Raw genomic sequence first — 22092 nt, forward strand, 5'->3', positions numbered from 1 at the left:
AAGCTCAGCAGCACGCAGGCAAGTACATGCTTAAAAGTCTTCCTGAGTTAAGTCTAGGCAAGCTAGTTTTCAGCTATTAGGGTTAAACTAGAGGCCTAACACAAAAACGAAGGAGGAGACAGAAAGTAACAGGCACGTTCCTACACAAGAACCACTAAGAAAACCAACAAGGGAGAACTTGCTAGGATAGGCATGAACACAAAAGCAGCAGCACGCAGGCAAGTACATGCTTAAAAGTCTTCCTGAGTTAAGTCTAGGCAAGCTAGTTTTCAGCTATTAGGGTTAAACTAGAGGCCTAACACAAAAACGAAGGAGGAGACAGAAAGTAACAGGCACGTTCCTACACAAGAACCACTAAGAAAACCAACAAGGGAGAACTTGCTAGGATAGGCATGAACACAAAAGCAGCCTGTGATGCTTTAGTTAACCTGCACGTGTGATCACAGGGGTACCAGCCCACTTAGTGTGTATCAGACCGTCAGATCCAGTCACTGGTTTCCGTTTTTCTTCATGGACTGTAAGGACTTGGAAAACCCTTGGTGCAGGTTCAACTTTTAGAGTTTTAGAAAGGAAATGACTCTGTTCTGGATGACAGAACAGACAGTATAAGCAAACTCAACATCACTTCATCAGACAGTGGAAAAGTGGGTATATTGTCCAAACAAAACTGGAAATTACTAAAATGGAAGGTCAGATCAATCTTAAAAACAGACAAATGAAGAGAGAAAAAGCTCAAGGACAGGGTGTTTTTTGCTGCCCTAAGAGGTAGCAGCTACCATAGAATGCCAACTCAGAAATCTGACTCCTCCTTTCCAGGAAAGGATTTATTTTATCAATCATGAAAGGATGGTTTTATAATCCATAGGAGAAAACTGTGCCTTTGCTGAATGTGACCACACCATGAAATGGTTTTGGTTTGTATCTCACATTTACTCGCCACTCAGGAAAACTGAGCACAGTAACTAACTCCCTTAATTACATCAGGCTGCAAATAGGAATAGCGTAAAACTCTCACAACACGTCCTACTGATTGGTTACACTGGCAACAGATTTATTTTCCGTCTACAAGATCCACTCTCTACTACCTTCCATAAACATTCATTAGCCCATACCCAGTGAGCCCTGACCCCACGGAACTAAACTGAACAAACTATAAACTAAACTCAGTCAAACCCGCAGGGGCTAGAAACTAAACCAACTCTTGAGAATGACAACGTGTGAGATCTTAATGAAACTTCTCTGTGCTCCTCCCTCGTCTCTGGGAAGATCTCACACCTGTAAGAGGAAGATGGGTGCAAGAGAAAGAATTTTAATGTCCCCCAAAGTTTTGGCAATTGGTGGCTGTTACGGCCTCACTGGACTTGAAACACAAATGGGCAGGGTGTCTGCTATGCACATCTAGAGACACTTTATCCCGTACTTCCTTGGGGTGCAGAGCCACCTTCATACCACCAGGTTATTTCAACAGTCTGGAGCAGCGAAAAGTTGCATAGGCTGAAGATTATTTATCTTCTATAGAGCAAATGAATTATAAAGAGAAGACAAGCAATAGCTAATTTGAAATAACATTCTATATTTTGTATATTGAGTCTCATGTATTTGATTCAAAATGAGTGTTAATTTGAAAAAGCACTAATGGGAGCTCCAAAGCCTCCTGAGTAATTTCCTAAAGAAATGTATTTTCTAGAAATTAAACATTGCTTTCTTAATGAACACATTTTGCAGAGATGAGTTATTGGTATTGTCAATTCAAATTACCAGTGGATGCTCCTTGCAAAAGAGCAGTCCCTTTTGAGGATTTATTGTAAAAAGGAATAGTAGACAAGGATGCATCTTATTTGTTTGTTTCCCCCACAAGAATGGATCATTAATGTGTTCGAAAGAACTAATAGGCATGGCCCCCAAATTACATCTGTGGAGTCATTATAAAAGTGCTTACTGTATTGCCATATAATTAGATTCCCTATGCTGAATGTATTATTTCAAAGCTGTCAGAAAAAAAATTACAGACCTTGTGTAACTCCACAGGAGTTGGTGACATGATTTCTTTCATTTCTTGCTTAATTTTTCTCAGAACCATGGACTTTCTCCCCACATCTGACGGCAATGTGTTGCTACGAGTAGCTTGACTGTAATGTGGCCTTACAGTACTTCTTTCCTGGAAGCTGGCTTGTCTTCCCAGCTGGCTACGAGGTTGTGGGTTTTCATGATTCAAACTCATTGTACTTCCTGACATAATTGTGGCCTAGAGCATTAATGAACAGGTTAATTTTTAACACAGAAGGTGAAGTGGTTAATTCATAGCAGCAGGAAAAATGTGTCTATTCTTTGTTAAAACACAATCACTCAGGGCACAGCAAAAGGCAAGAGGACTTTATAGTCACTTTATAGTGACTTGCAATCTGCTTGCAAGTCACTATAAAATAAAGGACCACAACAGACCACAACAACAATAACAGAACCCTATGGGCAAAGGTTTTCAGATAGCATTTCAAACTAAAATACTGAGCACTAGAACAGCTATGCTGGTAAGCTAGTCCCCTGGCAGACTGAAGAGTGTGCAGCCTAAGTGCGTATTTTAAAAATATTTTACAGGTAAATAAAAGGACATTGATGTTGCGGCATAATCGCATTTGTTGGAGCCATAGGAAGGCACTTACAATTCAGACTGTGTGTGCAAGGCAAAAAACTGTGAGTCAGCAGGATATGTCGGCAGCTCTAGAGTCAGCACTGGCAGAGAGCGTGCCTGGATACCATCCCAGCCCAGGTGAGCTCACTGCCTGGAAAGAAGCTGCGTAACACGCAGATTGTAAGAATAACTGCCTTGGCTTAGCAGTAACACTTCAGAGACACAAGCCCCTGTCTCACTGCCAGTTTAACCTCAACAAAAGCTGGCCTCTCAGGTGAGATGCAAGAATACATGGAGGGTGAAATCTTGAAAGACAATGACAGCAGTCATCTCACCCTCTGAGTGGAATGACTGACGTGAAAAGCACCCTTGGGCAGCGTGGAGCCTCCTCCCTCATGAAAGACTTTCTGCTCCGGGGAGTGGGAGGCAACTGCGCTCTGGTGGCACAGAGGTGCCACCGCTGGGATAGGGTACGCTGAATTTCCCATTTATTGTCCCTAGTGCCGATAGACAAGGGAAAAGGGAAACTGAAAGGCCGTAACCTGAACTCTGACTGGGCTGGGATGCAGGCAGCCTGCTTGAAAATGAAGGGGGAAAAACATAAGTTTGCTTCTGACTCCGGTCAGCCTATCTGTCACCCTTCTTTCTCCCAGCTCCAGCACTACTTTCGCTATGAGATAATATATTGTAGCCTTAAGTCTCTCTTGTGCTCAGTTATGACTGATAGTACTGCCTGATGGAGCAAAACCATCCAGAGGACTTGGCAAACAACAGTTTTCTTTGCTCTTTGGCTGAAGACCTTGAAATGAAAAACGATAAGGAGTCCTTGACTACACAATGGCCCTTCATAAAATAGAGGCATCGCCATTCTCAGCATCCTGTCATACTGAATGTGTCTTGCTTTCTTTTCAGAGCTGTGGGTTGTGCAACAAGGTGATGCTATAAATGACACAGCATCTACAGTTCTGAATTTTGTGAAAGGCTGAGGAAAATTCAACTTGTTTAAGTAACTGAATTCTGGTCAGTATGAATGATCTATTTCCATTCCAGAATTATCTACTTCCATATCCTTTTATTGTGCTCTGAATATTGAAAATTGCAAGAGAAGTCTGCGGTACTGAACCACATATCTAACTATGGAATGAAACCAGTATAACATTTTCTCTTACATTTCTCTGGTTTGCAATAACAAATACATGAGAACCCCATTTTGCTATCCATACATGCAATACAAAAGCCGTAAACTCGAGGAAGTAAATTAATCTGAACTGAAAAACTTTCACCCAGTTATGCCATTCACATTCCTCCTGGCTGCTAAAGGACTTTATATAACATAAAAATGAAAATGAGATTCTGCCAGTTTTGCAGCTCCAGGAATTTAAAAGAACATAAAAGAAAATATTAAAGGACCTTTCATTCCGTAGCGTTAAGTGGCAGTATAATCTTAATTGTTCTGATTCGACAACTTAGAGAAAAGGTGGTTAGAAAAATAAAGACCCAAAGTTACTCTGCCTCTGTTACCTTTCCCCTCTGCCCCCCTCACAATCTAACACGCCGCACGGTTAGATTTTCAATTAACTTCTGGATGAATAAGAAAATTTGTTACGTCATGAAGAAATTGCCGTACAACGGACATTTCTCACAGTGGCAGCTTTTTTTTGCAAAGCGGTAAGATTACAGGGTAAACATTTTGAAAAGCGTATTTTCTTTTATGTTCATCTTAATCAAATTAAGTTTCAATTTAAAAGACAACCTACATACATGCTAAGAAAAGCTGCATAAAGCGTCTGTCAGAGAATGGGATGCATTGCTGCAGGAAGGTTATGCCCACTCAAGAGTTCTGCGCCAGTTGCTGCCTGTGCAGGCGGCGTCAATGGTTATGCACAGCAGAAGCTGCAAGTCAAAAGCTCCGGGGTGAACATGTTTATAGAATTTTGGTTGCATTGTACAAAAGAAAACAGCTCTGGTTAGGGGCAGGGGAGGCAGCTGCACAAGCGAAAAGGTAAAGGTAAAGGGTAGGTACCAAGAGAGTCATGTTTCTCAAACACAGACGCCTGTCAGCCTTGTCCTGTGGAGAGGGGTTAAAGCTTTTAAATGAATTGGTGTGATTAGTGCAACTTAAAAGAAAAAAAGGAGAAAATAAAATGAATGTAAACCAAACCAAAACCATTATATTTCTCTATAATTGGAAAGAAAGGTTAAGATTGTTCTACCTCTAGTTCCCTTAGAATTCCTGACTGGCCACAGGTCTCTAAATCCTCCAGAGCCTGAGACCAGAAATTTTCCTCCTGGTCAGCCTCGGTGTTATCATGGGTACCTGCAAAGCTAGATTTACAATGAGAGGTTAACAAAATGTGGACTTTTTCCCCCTCGAAAAATATATTTTACACACGTGCCTTGCCACAGATTGCAACTTGAATGACAGAACGTTACGGTAGGTAGGCAGGAGAGTGGGGAAGAGTCACTGGTCAGGAGTGGCTGGATGAACATGCAGAGCACATGACAGACAAGTCTTCTCATAACCTGGCAGTCGCTAGCAGCTGGCGGGATCTGAGCAGCCAGTTGTTCAGTAAGGAGATAAATGGATTCCAAGAATAATTCAATACACACTTTTACTGAATTGAAATTGGGACCTCCCTATGAAAATTAATGAATCATCAGTAGCTGTGTGCAGAGCTGCTCCGTGCAATGAGTATTTGCAATAAAACCTTTCAACTTCACAGACTTCTCGCACGGAATATGAAAAGAGCCCTGATTTTTGCAAACAGCATTTTGCAAAAGAGGGATAGGGGTGTTTTGTCACCGGATTCCTTCAGCTTCAGATGCATTTATCATTACCAGTTTTAGCCCACCTGACTGCCGTCACATAAACTGTTCCAGTCATTTCATACACAAAAACAGAGAAGCTTTCAGGGATGCAACTGTCTTGTGTGGAGACTTAGGTCTCTGGTGTCTCCTGAACACACCGAAGCCTTCTTACTAGCACTCTCGAGCAAGATGACAGTGATGCTCAGGGAAGCCCAGCAAGCGAGGTCTGATAAAAACCACCAACTCTGGACTGCAGCAACCCAGCCCAAAGCAACACCACTACAGTGTACGTGTGTGTGGGAAGGAAGCAGGAGGTTTTTTGCTGTCTTAGCAAGGGGAATCAGCTCAACGAAGGGCTCACGCAAGCGTCAGAGCTGCTGCACGGGAGGGGGCTGAGTATGTGAAAGGCACAGGGGAGGGACGAGGAAGGAAATAATGAGAATTTGCCCTTTCGGTGGCAGCAAGCTGTTCCTTCAGAGCAGCTGCCCATGGACTGCAGCTTGTGGTGCCTAACCGCACATAAACAGAGCAAAGACTATTACGGAAGCATTTGAGGCCTTGCTTGACAACGTATTACTGAGAAATGCGTGAATGTAACACTGTTAACAGAATAGCTTTTAAATAGAATTGCCCAGCACAAGGGACGACAGCTCGAATGCTTCGCAGGCATGATACTCTGCCTCAGAGATGCTTTCTTACGGTTACAATCACTCAAGCAGACAATGGTCAGCCATTTCAATCTCTTATTGCAATGATTCTCCATCTAGCATCAGTGTCTCTTCTAAGGTATTGCAATAGATAGAGCAATGATGAGAATACCTACTCAGATCACAGATGCAATTCCTCCCGGGCAAGATAAGAAAGTATTTAAAACATGGTTTTAGAAAGATCCTTGACTTCTGAAATTAGCTCTTTCAATAAACCTCAGTAGTTATTTTAATAGCCATTGTTGAACACAGACTAATTTATCCATTACGATACTTTTCTTTATACTGCATACTAATATTATAATATAAAATGGAACTTGAGTTAATGAACAGGATTATTTGAGGCAATTGTCTGTGACAGCAAAGACTGGATTTCCCAGAACAGGAGGTCCATTTCTTCTCTGACTTCTGTGAAATCTGAAATCATGATGCCTATACGTCTGGACCTCTTTTTATCTGAAGCAATTCCTTTTTCTGCCTTCACCTCCTCTTATGCCTTTTCTCTGAGTCTTGTCTCCTGGTGTGTGAAACGCACAACTTTTGCATCTCCATTACAGCCACATGAATAAACTGATTTGTAGCTGAGCTACCACACCAGAAAAAAAAAAGAGGTACCAAAATAATTTCTCAACTAGATGGCTTTTTTTCTGAAACCTGAGATTGATTTTATGTCATGTGAAATATTGTTTGACCTCTAACAAATATATTTGTTTTTCTGATGCTTATTCAAAGACCCATCAGAAATTTAGATGCATAAAAATGCTGAAGGATAGGTAGTGGGACAGATATGAAGACACAACGGCCTGTGCTTTGGTTCTTACTGCCATATGAGACAATTTTTTTTTGTACTTCAGGAGGTGATAGGTTGTTCTAGGATCTGGCACATTCACTCCTGTAAGTAGTTTTAATGAGCAAAAAATTTCCCTGGAGCAGGAACTGTAACAGACTTGTCCTATCTGCCAGTGATAGGTAGATACCAGGCTACAAAGAGGTTTAAGGTCTCTGGTTTCATTCACCTGCCAACTGAAATTTCACTGTCATTCAACAGCATGTTTATGATGTGTTTTCTGCTTTTATCCTGATTTTCTCCTTTTTCTCATTTCAACTCTTTTTCCTTTCTCTCCCCCCATCCCCCCAGCAGGATCGCACTCTTGTGCACTCTTTGTTCTCCTACCTGGAAGTATTCCACTCCTCCAGCTGTCCTCCACCTTTCCTTTGCCCACCTGAGGCACATTTCCACATCTTGCCCTCTTTCTTCATGCTCCTGATGCTCTCTCCCCCTGATCTTTCAGCAGAAGTTTGCTTTAAATGGTTTTCCTGATTCTCTCCCAATGTCTCAGTCTCCTTCTGTTGCCACATATTCTTGGAAGCTGTGCTACACAAAGTAAAGGTAAGAAAAAATTACTTTTTAGTGTCAGAAAAGAAGTTGCTTAGCTAGAGGCAGAGAAGGGGAGGTTTTCTGGGGATCCCTGTAACAGCTGGAAGGACATGCCTTTCTCAAATACTCCAGCACTTGGTATACGAACACCATCAGGTGTGGCATAATCCATTTCACAGATACAGGGTTAAAATAATTATTATTTTAATTTCTGCCACATATCTCAGGTGCGAGTCACACTGACAAAAAGAACAAGACTCTTTAATGTGCATACTTTCTGTTGAAAAGTGCTTTAAAATGATAGTAGAATAAATGCTTTTCATTTAGAAGATTGTGTATTTTACAGTCCAACTTCCTGGTTCACTGCTCACAACTTTTCCAGCCTATTACTTACATAACTGCAAACCAGTAGGTGTTCTGGCATCTATGGCTGCATCTCATTTGAGAAAAAAAATATGGGCTTTAACTGTGCATAAAGATGCTGCTGTTAAATTAAAGATATTGACTTACCATGAATGGGAAGCATGAAGAAAACTAGGGTCATTTCCTTTATTAAATATTGTCCACTACTAGCCTATGAAAACCTCTAGAATGCTTCTAGCCCATAGGGACCAAAGGAGCTGGCAACAGACTAAGAGTTCACACTTGCCCAGATCCCAGCTATCATCTTGCCAGACTTGTCTCCAGACAAAATGTCACTGGGCAATCTGATGTATCAGAGGATTTGTAATTCAGCTTCTGAAAAGCAGCACTGGCATTGTCTCACCTTGATTTGCATTTCAAAGGTAAAAAACTGGACGTTATGGATTTACTTCTCCTGTAGGTTTATACAGGAACCAGAAAGGTTTTCTTTAGTACTGTACTTGAATTTCTCACAGACTGGGATTTCAGGCTCATTGTGCTGCTACACCAAGAAACTGTATTTCTAAGGAAGGACATGCAGGTCTGCAAAGAGCACTGAAATCCTTCTGTCTGTGATGTTTGTCTTCTCTTGTTTGAGGAAGGACTATTCTTTGGCAGGAATGGCCCAAGTCTTTGCAGTGGTTCCACTGCCAGATTATCCTCAAAATAGAGAATAAGAGAATTCTGGGGTTTTGGATCTTTCACTATCTCCAAGCATTGTCAACTAAGTATTTTTCCCTCAGGAAGTTCTTTTGCCTGCAGAGAAATTGAAGGAGATCGATTTCTCAGAAGAAGAGGAATACATGGCAAACTAACATAGCTTTGGACAAGACATTTCTACCTGGGTTGCTTTGTTTTCCTACTGAATCACTGCAGATGTCTCAAGCATTTATGGATGAAGACTGCAATTTCTGCTTCTTTGCCCAAACCAAAATGAAGAATTTTCATGAAGACAAAAGATTAACATGCCAGTCGTGTTTAGTTGCTTTATGTGTAGGTTTATTTTCAAGGAGGGGAAAACAGAGCAGGTTTTCTTTCCTAAGTTTAGCCAGGGGAATGCCCCTTTTTTTTTTTTTTTATGCTTAAGAAATAAATGTGGAGGGTTTTTTTTTCTCTGATATAACTCAAATATGTCTTGCTTTTGGTATCAAAATCTTTCATCAATGCCACTAATCTACCTTAATAACTTGAATATTGTTATCTAAAGGAAGAGCCATTACAGTTGCATCAGAAACACATAATTTCATTTCAGGCAGTAAGGGTTCACTTCTGAGGCACTGCAACAGCTGCAAATCAGAAGACAGAAACCCACACGTGAACTTACCTGCTTGCTGTAGGTCGGTCCCATTCGTCATCACTCAGCCCTGCATCATGAAATGGGGGGTTTCGTGGTTTGCTTGGAGGGGACAAACTAGCCTGTTTAGGACTCCTCCATTCATAGGCATTGAAGTTGTATCCTGAAGCCTGATAGCTGTGTCCTAAAAAAATGAATTATATATTTACAGCACTCTATATGTTGTGATGACACAAAAGCACATCTATGGAGGTAGTTTCTCTACAACTTGGGTGTGGACTCATGATAGCTACCTTTTTTTTTGTAGTAGTCAGATATTTAGAAGAATAAATGACCTAAATTATTCCTAAAATTAGGTGTCCTCTAGAGCTTCTCCTGTGAAAGTCCATTGAAAGTAAAATCTTACATATATCCAACACTTTTCTCCTACTGTTTGTGTGTCAGCTGTTCCTGATGTCTAGTTCTGGACATTTTCACAATTTATCAATTTCCAATTTGTCATCATACATTGAATACTAGTGAATAAATCATGTGTTATGAATGTATTAACATGGTCATGTGTAGCATGCCCCAAATTACACTTAAGCTATTAAGAAAACTGCTTCAGACCTATTTAAAAAAAAAAAAAAAAAAGAGTTTTCATGGGTGCATTAAAAAAGCCCATCAACTTGACTTTTCAGATGACTAGCAAGAAAGTTTTTCCTCCCGGTAACTTTCTCAAATTTGGAAGCAATGCAGCCAAAAACTTAGTGGCCTATTAGTGTAAATTATGCACAACACGACCAATCGGTAGAATGGCTACCTAGATGCAAAAGTTGGCATGTTGCAGAAGCTCTTGAGTGACCATTAACTGGAGTAATGCCAGAACAGCAAGAGGGCGGCTGTCTCAGCACCGCTGAGGCAAGGGCTCACAAATACAAGCAATGTAGGTATTAGTTCAGTAGTATTTCTTTTACTGAATTAAGTGTAATTTGGATTCCAAGTAGGAACCAGACAAAGTCTGGCTTCTAAGTGATGTATCAAGAGCACACGGACTGACTTGTCACAAGCTGCTGCTGATCAGGTAAGCAAAATCCATTATGGTGGAACTCCTATAGATGTATTTCATCTTGACATATTCCTTTTCTAGCTCTGTAGCTGGCATTTTCTGATGAGCAGATTGGATTGGGAAGTTCTGTTTTGTTGCTGCCTAACAAATATCAATGCTGTCACCTCTCTAAAGAGGCTAATTTGCTTCCATAAATCAGTCTAGACCTGTCTCCCTCAAATCCCATGTAACTACAGAGTTGTGTGCTTTTTCTAATCAACTGGCAGACATCACATACTCCCAGATTCTAGGGAGAGTTTTGATTGTGAAAATGTGACTGCTTTGTGGGGAATGCACCGGATTACTAAGGCAGACACATTAGACAAAGGTACAAAATGGGGTATGGAGAGAAAAGACTGCTCCCCATCATTAAATTAGTAACTAATAGCATAAAGCATTGTCTGGTGCTCCAGAAACATTACTCAAATTCCTCAATTTGCTTAGCCTGTGCTTATGCCAAGAAAGGTTTGGAGAGAAGCGAAACTCAACCTGACATGACAAGACAGAATGAACTTTAATAGAATCGTGGGTCACACTGGTACTGCAGCAAGGGACAAAGCACAGATTTGATTACTTTAGCCTGTGTAGCAGAAGTGCCGTCTGGGCCAATTTTTTCAAGGGAGTTTAAAAGAAAACCTGCTTTGAGACACTGGTTTAGCTTTGGCATGGTACCCAAATCATCAGGACTTAAGAAAGCAGTCTGGGCCTCAATCCTTTCCACAGCTGAACAATTTACTCCAGACAACATCAATTCGCCCAGGAAATGAGAACTATCATTTTGGCACATTTTTAGCAACACTTCTCCTTAGAACTTAAAAATATCAGGTGAACATCTAACATGATTTATTTTGATACAGTGACCAAAACAGTTAAAAACAGAAAAGGGGACAAATTCATGCCAACTCTAACTCCTTTAAAATACAAATTATACAGGGTGAGTATAGCCCAATACATCGAGTAATATATAAAATGTTATATGCAACAGTAAATTAAAAGTAAAATGTAGAACATGGGAGTTATAATTAAACGTATTGAGACTGACTTTTTTTAAGTACATTGATGCCAAATGTATTCAGCAAAGCCAAGAAATACTTAAAAATTAAAGAAGAGAAAAAAAGGGCCACTAGCAGTGACATCAGCTACTTCTTGATCTGAAGTAGCTGAGCAGGTTTCAAAGGAAATGTTCTGCTTTCCAGAAGAAAGCGCCAGTGTTATCACTGCGCAGGCACATTAGGGGACAGCAATGAACGTAATCAGCACAGAACTTCAATCTATATGGGAAATCTGCTGGGCGGAGCTCAGTTTCAGTTCTCAGTGTGAGGGTACTAGCCATGCTCCTGGAAAGCAACGGAGGAATAAAACTGAAAGAATGTGTGCAACCAGAGCAAATGAGAAAAAATTATTTGAGGTAAGGACCTACCTGCCAGGCAGTGGGTATAGCTGTTTAACTATGGAAATAAACATTTTAAAGAGAGCTAAATAAAACATTAAAGCTGTGCAGATTTTATTTTTCTTGTTATCTAGAGTATTACAAGGTGTTCTTACTGCCTAAATAAACGTGTCTTACAAATTAAAATAAAATTATTTGAAAATCCCATATAAAACAATAGTCAAACGGAAGTACAAAATTCAGTGTTAAGGAAACTCATGTCTTTACACAGCATGATTGTTTCTGAGAACTGAAAGTTAGATGTTAATGCTGCAGGAATGAGGAAGAAGGAAAAGATTTACAAATCATCAGCAATGCCTAATGTTCCCCTTTCAGCAGCTTATAATAAACCTGTAGTCAGTTAAAAATTACTGCATATGGGCATCAAATTCATGAATATATTCCATGTGTTCTGTGCGTTGCAGTAATCTGTATGTGGAGGGTAAACTCATCTAGTTGGGGATGAGCTATGGATCAAACTATTCAGATGTCAGTAAAGCTAACACAAGCCTGTTAATGTATTGATGTATGCTTCATAACACATCACACTGCCATGAAAGAATGAATCTGAGGCCAGCCAAGTGTAAGAAATCATGCTCCCTGGCAAGTTGTGAGGTCATAATGAGACACCAGCACATTACAAAGTACAAGGTTTAAATATGGTACAGATAAAGTTGAGGCAAAGGAAGGTCAACCATGAGTAATTTCTACTTTAAATGTCACTTGTATGCTTGATAATACCTTGATTTCCAAAGCTGGTATCAACACCAGAGCCGTCCCACGACTCTACTGCACTGTCAACACTTGGGACTGTAGTGGAATAGATGTCCGAGAGTTTGCCAGATTTCTGTGCAGCAGAGGTTTCATCTTCAGCATCGCTCAGCTCACTTAGGTGACCCACAGGGACAGAAAATTTCTTGGGACTGGTAGCTGAATAGGATTATTAATAAAAGAAAAAGAAGGGGGTGGTGGTCATCGCTCTACTGCAGTTCTAAGAACATGCTTTTTACTACTGACATGATGCTTTTCCAGGGATGGCCTAAATGCTTGTTAACCTGTAACAACACACGCATTAAAGACCACTGATGCCACCCTCGGCCATACTCACCATCTGTCTGCTTCTTGATTTTTAAGGTGACAGTTTCTCCTGCCATCTGTAATAAATGAATGGCTTCACTCAAAGGTTTTCCTTTCAGGCTGCTACTATTTATTGCTAGGATTCTGTCTCCTATGTGAATTGCCCCAGTCCTACAATCAAAGAGAGAAGTAAAACATTGAGGAGCATAAAAAGCAACAAAGGCAGTTTCTTTGCATATTTGGAGCATGACAGTCTCATCTCCCTTTCTTTCATTTTGCTTTTATAGCTGTGTTACGGAGTAATTGTTTTGTTAGAAACCCTTAAAGCAAGTCACCTTTGTTGTAGTGACAATAGCAGAGCTGAGGCGTGGGGACGTGGGCTTCTCTTAGTGCAGTATTGGAGTTAATTGCCTATGGCTGATATTCACTGCAGCCCACCCGTTTAACAGCAATCTCAGACAGCTCAGTAACTTCTGAAATGAGTCAGGCTTCTGCAAGTCTCACAACAGAGCTGATAATGGCAGCGTGAGCAAGTCACCAGCTATTATGCCAGCATGGCTTTCAGGACGGATCATAGCAAGAGGATAAAATAAATTCTCCTTGTGTAAGTGCACTGTTTGTTCTGGCTGTGCACAGGGCCATGTTTTGTGTGCTCTAAGTTCTTGCTGAAACCACGACCGAAGGTACCAGTTGTAATGACTCCACCTATTCTAGTAATCACAGGTGCCAGAAAACCTTAGCGTTTTTGTTATTCTCCATCACTTACCATGAGGATCTTTTCTACTCCTCAGATAAACGCTTGCTATGGTATATGTAAGCGCACATATAGACGCAGTGTGCGTATAAAATAAGCAGAATATTTTCAGATAAACTCAGACACACAAACTGCTTTCCTTACCTCTTGTACTGTATAAGGCTATTGCTTTTAAAAGGCTGCTGAGATGTTCCTGTGACTATGCAGTTTGATTGACTAGACTTTCCTAGGTGATTTCTAACAAGGACCACAACCCTCTGCTCTGTCTTGTATAGTATGTGGAAGTATGTGGAAGAACATCCTGTTAAGATATTATTCATGCTCCTAAATTTGTCAATGATAAAAAAATGACAGCAAAAGAATAATAAACTCAGATTTGGAGAATTATAAAAAAAAGTAATTGCTAAACCATGAAAATTAGCATCTTCAGGTAAAAAAAGTATCAATCTAACAAAACAAAATATAAATCTTTATCTTGACAAAATGAATGTTTAAAAATAATTTGCTTTCCAATTTACCTTTCAGCCAATCCACCTTTTGTAAGGCTGGAAATGATTATGGGATCAAAGGGCTCTTCAGTACCAGAGATTGTAATTCCAAGAGGCCCACCATAGCGCTTGAGCTCAACAGTATAAATAATTGCTCCAGAGCTCTCCTGTTCATCTGCAATAAATGCCAAGGGGATGCAATTGGTTTCTTATGAAAGAGGGAATGAAAAAAATAGCACATTCAGTCTAGTGACTGGTAATCAAACAACATTTTCAAAGGATTACATTTCAGATACATGTCTTAATTGTATTCTACTCTATTATTCTGGAAAAAACAAACAAACAAAAACCCCAACCCAAACTCTCTTGTTCAATATCTTTTTGATTTCCAAAACCTGATTACATTGAAATCAATAGAAAACCCCCTCACTCTAGTAAGACTACATTTTACACTGTTTAAAATCTTTTCATCTTATTTCCTATTAAAATACAACTTTAGGCTACTTTGTTACAGAATCACAGCATGGTTGAGGTTGGAAGGCACCTCTGGAAAGCATCATGTCCACCTACATCTGGTTGCCCAGGACCATGTCCAGATGGCTTTTGAGTATCTCTAAGGATGAAGACTCCACCTCTCTGGGCAACCTGTGCCAGTGCTCAGTCACCCTCACAGTAAAAATGTGTTTCCTGCTGTTTAGGAAGAACCTCCTGTGCTTCAGTTTGTGCTCGTTGCCTCTTGTCCTGCCACTGGGCAGCACTGAGGAGAGCTTGGCTCTGTCCTCTTTGTACCCTCGCTTTATACACATTGATGAGATCCCCCCTGAGCCTTCTCCAGTCTGAATGGCCCCAGCTCTCTCAGCCTTTCTTCATTGGAGAGGTGCTCCAAACACCATCATGTCCCCTTGCTGGGCTCTCCAGTATGTCCCTGTTTCCCTTGAACTGGGGAGCCAGGCTGGACCCAGCACTCCAGGTGTGTCTCCCTAGGGTATATTTTAAACAGAATTAAAAATGGCTTCTGAATTATCAACTAAGTTAAATAATAACTCCATTACAGTTGATTTCATTATATTGCACTGTCATTTGCATTATTTTTAAATTTTGGTCTCACCAAAAAAATCATCAAAATGGAGAAGATTTCATCACTGGGTAAGCTTAAATACAATGTATTTTCCTTAAACAGTACCCATCAGGTGCTGCACCAACAAGAAAGCCTCCTGTATTTATACTGTGTGTGCTCTTTACATATTATCAAAAAAATACCACAGCAGGAGAGGAATCAACTGCAGTATATTTGAGTTGTGTAGGGACATTTTAAAATCTAAGATGTCAGATTTCTCCTCAGATCAAAATAAGAAATGCTCCCTTGCCCATTTTATGATATTGGTATTCAGCCAGGACGTCTGGCCCGGCAGGCAACGCTTCCTAGATCTGTGGGTAATGACATTTCGAACGGCTCAGTGAGTGTGGAAAATGTCTAGCACACACATTCCGTAAATGTTACTAGAACTAACCTGAGACAAGTTAGAAAATTCAAATGTTCCCATTTCTGTTCCTGTAGACTGAAATACTTTAAAGGGGGAAAAAAAAAAAAAGATATCAGCATCACTACCAAAAGTTCTAAGAGTTGCTTTCTTCTAATGCTGAATATGGTATTTAAGCAGAGCTGGAGAAACACTAGTATCTTTGGATCTACTTTTTTTCTTCCTGATTTGCAGAAAATTTAAGCCTCTACTTTCCCTTCACCTCGACTCTCTCCTATTTTCCCCTTGCTATCCACATAAAGAAAGTGGTACACACATAGAATCAAAGAGAAGAATTAGTGGTGTTTATCCAGCAAAGAATACTGGGATTTTCATGCCTAGTGTCATGCTCTTTCCAGAAGCACTCAACTGCCAGGACCCCACTGGAAGCCTCTGGCTGGCATACATGGGCTAGCATGTAAGCTGCCACTGCACAGCAGAAGTGTGGCAGCTCTTGCTTGCTTGCTAGAGCATTTATGGAAAACCAACAATCCTCTGGGATCTAATGCTGATAATGTTTACACAGATGTGGCACTGACACGGCAGCTGAAGGATGAAAAACAATCCACCGAGCTAACTGAAACTGTAATAGCCAGTATTTGCCAAGGGTGGGCACAATACGGATGTTTCTCTACTACTAACAGTAAGTGGAGCAGGAGTTATTAATCATACAGCAGCCCTGCCACGTAAGAGCTGGAACTTTACAGACTGTAGTGAATGACTGGAAAGGAGACTGGTCCATTACATCTGTGTTCTGGTTAGCCCTAGCTGAGAAAATTAATGGCAGAATGCAAAAAATGTCAGATTGCGACACTGTTCTTGTCAGTGCTCTTTCCAGGCAGCAGAAATGCAAGCGATCCAAGAACATGGAATATATGTGGCCTGAACGCTCAGTGAAGGCCAGTTTTGCCGTGAAAGAAAAGAACTCCGATATTCAAAAAGGGTGGTAGCTATTAGGTTAATCAAGAGATAAAATTGTCCTCAGTTCGGGAAGCTGGCAGGAAAAAAAGAAAAGAGAAAAGCTGCTGAAAACATATTTCTGCTGAAAATATACTTCCATCTGGGGAGGAATTATAATCAAACTACCAGGTTTTTGGGTCTCATGTTTTTGAGATTTTCCCTCTTTCTTCTCTTGTGATGCTATTGTGGGTAGTTCTTGGAAACCACATTTCATGGAAGCAGACCCTCTGTGCTGCAGGCACCTCTGCTCTGTCCACCAGCCTCTTGCTCCTCAGAGTAATGTCTGATCAGTGCAGACAAAAGGGTAAAGAGCAGCACAGTCTGGGGGGGCACACGACAGGTACAACCCCGTTGCTGGCCTTGCATGCCATGCTGCCTCTGCGGAGCAGAGCTCTGACCTTCATACAACAGTCAGGTGAAGGGAAGAGTGGGAAAGGGAGCAGAGGAATGAAAAACAGAGGGCAGAAAGAAGAACTAGAAGCTAAAGGTACTTCAAAATGAGTATCAATAGAGTTTGGAAAAAAGTGAGAAATGAGAACCTAGGGAGGAAGAACCCCTACTCTCTGCCTTCCCTTCCTTACAAAAGCATGCCACCAGAGGTTAAAAAAATCTTAAAATAATCTCATTCTATGATTTAGAAATTGTTTTGGAGTGTCCCACGTCTACTCATTTATTAGCATAGGCTTTTCTTTTCTTCAGGAATTTATTAATGATTTTTTCCCACTGAGTTTGAGAAGCACATTTCTTCCCTTTCTGAGAAAACAGACTTTCATAAATAAACTAATGGCAAATAGATCAAAATTGATTTTAACTGAGGTACACTTTTTGCTACACCTTTGCTACATTTGCCACTGTTTTTTTAATTTTTTTTTTCTTCAGAATTCTAGGAGACATACATTCATTTCAGATTTCAAAGATTTTATGAAATTTGCTATAAATACTTTAAATTACAAGTTGACACAGTTGACTATTGGAAGAACCATTTGCATAGAGAATTTTGTTCAGAAAATACATTTACATTTTACTCTGTTCAGACCAGTCATGTCTGAATAAGACTCTGCAATTGTGTGAGAATTTGGATATAGATATACGATGCAACTGTGTCTAAAAGAAAACCATGGAATAAGAATCCCACTCAGACTAAAATCTGTACCAGCTACCATGGAGTGCAACACCTGAGACAGCAAATTTATCATTTTACATGGGTGGAGACTGAAATCCAGATTTTAGTGATGGCAACAGAAAATGTGCACTAAGTTAAATGGAAATAGAAGCTGGCCTAGAAAGAGATTAAGTCCATGAGGGGGTGGTGGGGGAGCAGGAGGATGACACGACACACACAGGACAAACCCACAGGTATTTAGAAGTGTGGGAGAAGTTACTACTTCTACATGGTTCTAACTCACACCCCTCTTCCATGGGTTGTTGGTAATTCCTCTGTGGGTTATTAACAAGATGGAGTCTTCCAAATGGTGGAAGAAGGTGAGGGAAGGATCCTAGGTGCCACTATGAACACTTAAAAAAGACAACACCCCCTCTTGTGCAGGAGAAAACTAAAAATTTCTTCTACAGGCATTTTTCCTGTCAATCTCCTGCCAAGTATAGTTGCAGTTTGCTCTTCACAACACACCTGGTTTGCTCAGATTTGCCAAGCAACAGTCAGGCAGGTGTGCGTTTGGATGTGCAGCCCATGGCCAGTGAGGCCAGCCTTTATCCCACATGTACCAACTAAATCACCTCACCACCTGTGGGGACCTGACCACAATATCCTGCCAATCAGTGGCCACTCACTTTGCTCGATCAAATTTTACTTCTGAAAGCCAATTTGCAGAAGGCACTAAATGCATCTGCCTCTGCTTTGCACTGATCATACTAGAAGATACTTTCACCCTGCCTTCAAAAGTGATTAAAGGAAAAGACCATTCTAGTGCAATTCTAAATGTCATTTCAACAGTTGTACTTGATTTTAAATAAGGTGAACAGGCTATGCCTTTTCGCTGTGAGACTGTATACAGCTCACAACAAGTGAACCTACAGTTCATGCCTTTAGGCAGTGCCATAATATAAATCCCAGCAGAAATGGTAGTTATAACTATCTGACTTCTTTTGCCACCAAAATGCGTAACAGAACTTTCTTATCTCCAAGTAGAAATTTTGCCTTTATGCAATCCATAATGGGGAAGATATAGGAATATTAATGGATGTAGGTGTGCAAAAGGATTACAGCTCCAATATTTCCACTGGGCTGATCAGACATGGCTTCTCCATCAGCCATCCAGCACAGCACATAAAGTACTACTTACTTTAAGCATGGGAACAGTCACACTGAAGTCAAGTTTCTAACTTTATGAATAAAGCATGCACTTCACCACTCTGCTGGAAAACTGAGGCCTATGGATTCATGCTTTGCTAACCATGATCCCAGTCTTAAAAGCAGAGAAAATTTCAGTATGCTGATAAGAGAAAGATCAACCTTACATGACTGCACCTGAAGGGAAATTGCCTTTCTAGAAAACAGAAGACTTTCTTTTGCAGCGCAGCTCCTGCAGGCAATACAGCCACTGAGAAAATTTATAAACCATTAATTTTTTTTTTTAGTTTAACATTTTCTGATTGGCATTAGCATAAATAAGCCGTATTTAGCAAAACCTTTCAGTAAATTTTAAAAGCAAAAGAATAACCCTATGTTGTAAAAATCATGAAAATACACAAGAATCTGTAATAAGCTTATTGATACCGGAATTATCTTCATCTTTGCGGATCTTCAACTTTACAAGGTCCTCACAGTGCTGAAGGATCTGGACAGCATCTTCCATTGAGCAATTGTCAAGTCGAATGTTGTCTATTGCAAGCAATTTATCACCCAGTTCGAGTGTCCCAGTTCTGTGAACAAGCAAACAAGCTTACATGAAATTCCAGTAGCATTAAGGCAAGGTATTAACATTATTATAGAAATGAGATGGATTTTTAGAAACAATTATTTCTTAATACACTGGATTTGTCATTTGCAACTGCTTTTTCCAAAAACCCACACAGTTTCTTACAAGCTCCCTCCAATTAACTTGAGTCTGGCTGACTACACAATGGAAACAGATTTTTACTGGGAGCTTGAATATCTTACCTGTGAGCAACACTTCCCTTCTTGATATCAGAAATAACAAGAGGGTCCCCTGGTTTTCTACTGGATGGAGCTGTAATAAAGAATACATATAAGTATCTGTTTTTTATCTGTATTTTTATATGCAGATGGGCTTATTCTGTCCACAAATCAGTATTTCATACATATTATTTACCTGTATTATATTTCTCCCCTTCCCCTACATTAGATGTACATGAACATAAACAGAAGCATCATACTAGTAAAACTGCATACTCTTCTCAAAAATTAAGGTGACTAGTGCAAAGTGAATTTAACCTGATACATCTGCATTCTGAGTTAGGTCAGGACTGAGCCATGTGAAGATATGTACAGCTACAGTGATCTATCATAAAACGCTGTGTAGCTACAACACGTAAGGGAAGACCTTTTGTTAGTAGAACCTTTCAGCATAACTACTGAGCTGATCTTTTGCCAGAATATTTATGTCAGTTATAAATCATGTTTTATTATATCCCTGACAAACTCAGCTGCTCTGGCAAAATTTCTACAGAGTGGGCTAGACCACATTCTTTACCCCCAGTCCTGCCTCATTCATTGCTTAAGGCAGAGGTATGAAGATAGTGCTGCCAGGGTGAGAAAGGAGGGCAGCACCTCATAATAAATGAGGTGTTGTGGATAATTGCCATGCATACCACTGGGCTGATACAGAGTTATCACATCTGCACAGATGTAGTTTACATCAGATGGATGCTTGCTTCACTGTGACTTGCTGCTTCCTCTGAAGTAAACATCTGCCCATTTTGATGAGAAACCTTGCTGCTGAGTAAACTATATTGCTGCTGGGCCTTAAGCATTGTGGACTTTTCTCCACTTTGTGCTAGAATCCCTGTAATTCCAGCAATGGTCAAGTTAGTAAAACCCCCACCAGTCCTCCCCTTGCATACTTATCTCTTCTTAGAGGTATCTGACATAACGTTCAATTTGCTATCTGTCCATCATGGTGAAAAGGATGCTCCGCCCTACAGTGCCAATCAGTGCAATTCTGCTGAAAAAAAGCATTTGACAAGTTTCCCTTGGCCAGTTCTGCAAGCCATTCACAATGCTGCTTATCAATTCTGCTGGACTTTTGGTTGCATGGGAAACACCTAGCTCCCCCAGAAGAAGAGAACAGTTACTGACTGCTTCCAGAGGACTGTTTCTTGGACCAGCTTCACGGGGTGAACCATTGTTTTGGAGGGTTCATCCATTTGCTGACAGAAGACTGACAATCACCCTAAAAACTACCCATGCTGGAGGGTCACCTACAAAACCTTCATGTCAGTTACTTTGGCAGCTACATTCTTCTGTTTGATGGAAAATGGCAGATCTTCACCTACAGCAACCATAAAGTGTATTAATAATGGCATTTAATATACAATATTCTAATGATATTGGCAACCTTGGCTGCTTTGGCGAAGAAAGCCTTTGAATGTCCAAAGGAACTGTTTAAGAACTGCTAAATAGCCATATTTCAAATGCAGTGTCCTAAAAGCCCAAAAGACAGATGTACAAAGACTTTCAAGAAATTTTAGAAACTTGGCTAAAAAAGCACACTTTCAGAAAATGCATATATTGCAATTTAGAGAACAGCAATTAAAATTTTCCAAGATGTATAATTTTCATAGCTTGTTTCTCATACTTTCATGCCATGGGTCAACTGTATCATATATGACAGTTCCATGATTTACTTTAATACTTTGGGTTTGTTTCACCAATTAGTATCTTGTTAAAATTTTAAAATATCACTTTGGTGAACTTTAAAAAAATTTTAAATTATATGTTTTTACCCTCTGGCTTGCCTCATAAATCTCTGAGGTTATATGCTACGTACTATACAATGCCTGTAGTTTTAGATTTCAGTGCGCAGTTTTTATGAAAATGCTTTCATTTTCATAAAATTAAATATTCTGAAATTTCAAAATGAACTTTTATGAAAATTATAATAATAAAAAATTACCAGTATTAAACAGTCCATTATTGTTCCAAAAAGAAGAGAGAATGAATGAAAAAAGGGGACAGAGCACAGCTCAAAAAGCAAAGCCACAGAGTACGTGTGGATGCAACAGGCATGATATTGCACATGAAGTTATTACAGTTTCAAACTGAGTAAGTGTGAACCAGCATTATTTTGTCAGTTATCCTGGGCTATTAATTGTGCCCGGTGGCTGAAAGCCTTCTTGTAGGGAGCAAACACAGTCACAGTGTGAAATGAAACCCCCATGCTGGCAAGCCTTTAGTAAGCGGCTATGCCACATTTTGTTTTATTCTTGTTCAGTACTCATGACATACTTACTGCAAACTATTCCAGTTGTGTTGCAGAGATAAAAATCATTAATTTCCACCTGAACTTTTGTATTGCACATCACAACAGCCTAAGATTGCTTCCCAAATACCAGTGAACAGATGCTGTCCTCAGCAGG

The 22092-nt window shown here is 40.2% G+C and overlaps 1 protein-coding gene across 1 annotated transcript in view; it reads right to left on the reverse strand.

Moving 5' to 3' along the window:
• The window catches only part of GRIP1 (glutamate receptor interacting protein 1), a gene marked incomplete at its 5' end in the record, with an annotated part of 81087 nt that overhangs the window by 6142 nt on the left and 52853 nt on the right, over positions 1–22092 (reverse strand). Inside the window, 9 exons of the mRNA XM_010157364.1 lie at positions 2012–2245; positions 4843–4954; positions 7319–7519; positions 9249–9402; positions 12476–12664; positions 12843–12982; positions 14084–14228; positions 19271–19416; positions 19655–19724. Coding sequence (XP_010155666.1) covers positions 2012–2245; positions 4843–4954; positions 7319–7519; positions 9249–9402; positions 12476–12664; positions 12843–12982; positions 14084–14228; positions 19271–19416; positions 19655–19724 — 1391 coding nt within the window. The remainder of the gene's footprint in view (positions 1–2011; positions 2246–4842; positions 4955–7318; positions 7520–9248; positions 9403–12475; positions 12665–12842; positions 12983–14083; positions 14229–19270; positions 19417–19654; positions 19725–22092) is intronic.

This window comes from Eurypyga helias, unplaced genomic scaffold (assembly GCF_000690775.1).
Source record: "Eurypyga helias isolate BGI_N326 unplaced genomic scaffold, ASM69077v1 scaffold2438, whole genome shotgun sequence".
In the NCBI taxonomy this organism is placed as follows: Eukaryota; Metazoa; Chordata; class Aves; order Eurypygiformes; family Eurypygidae; genus Eurypyga; species Eurypyga helias.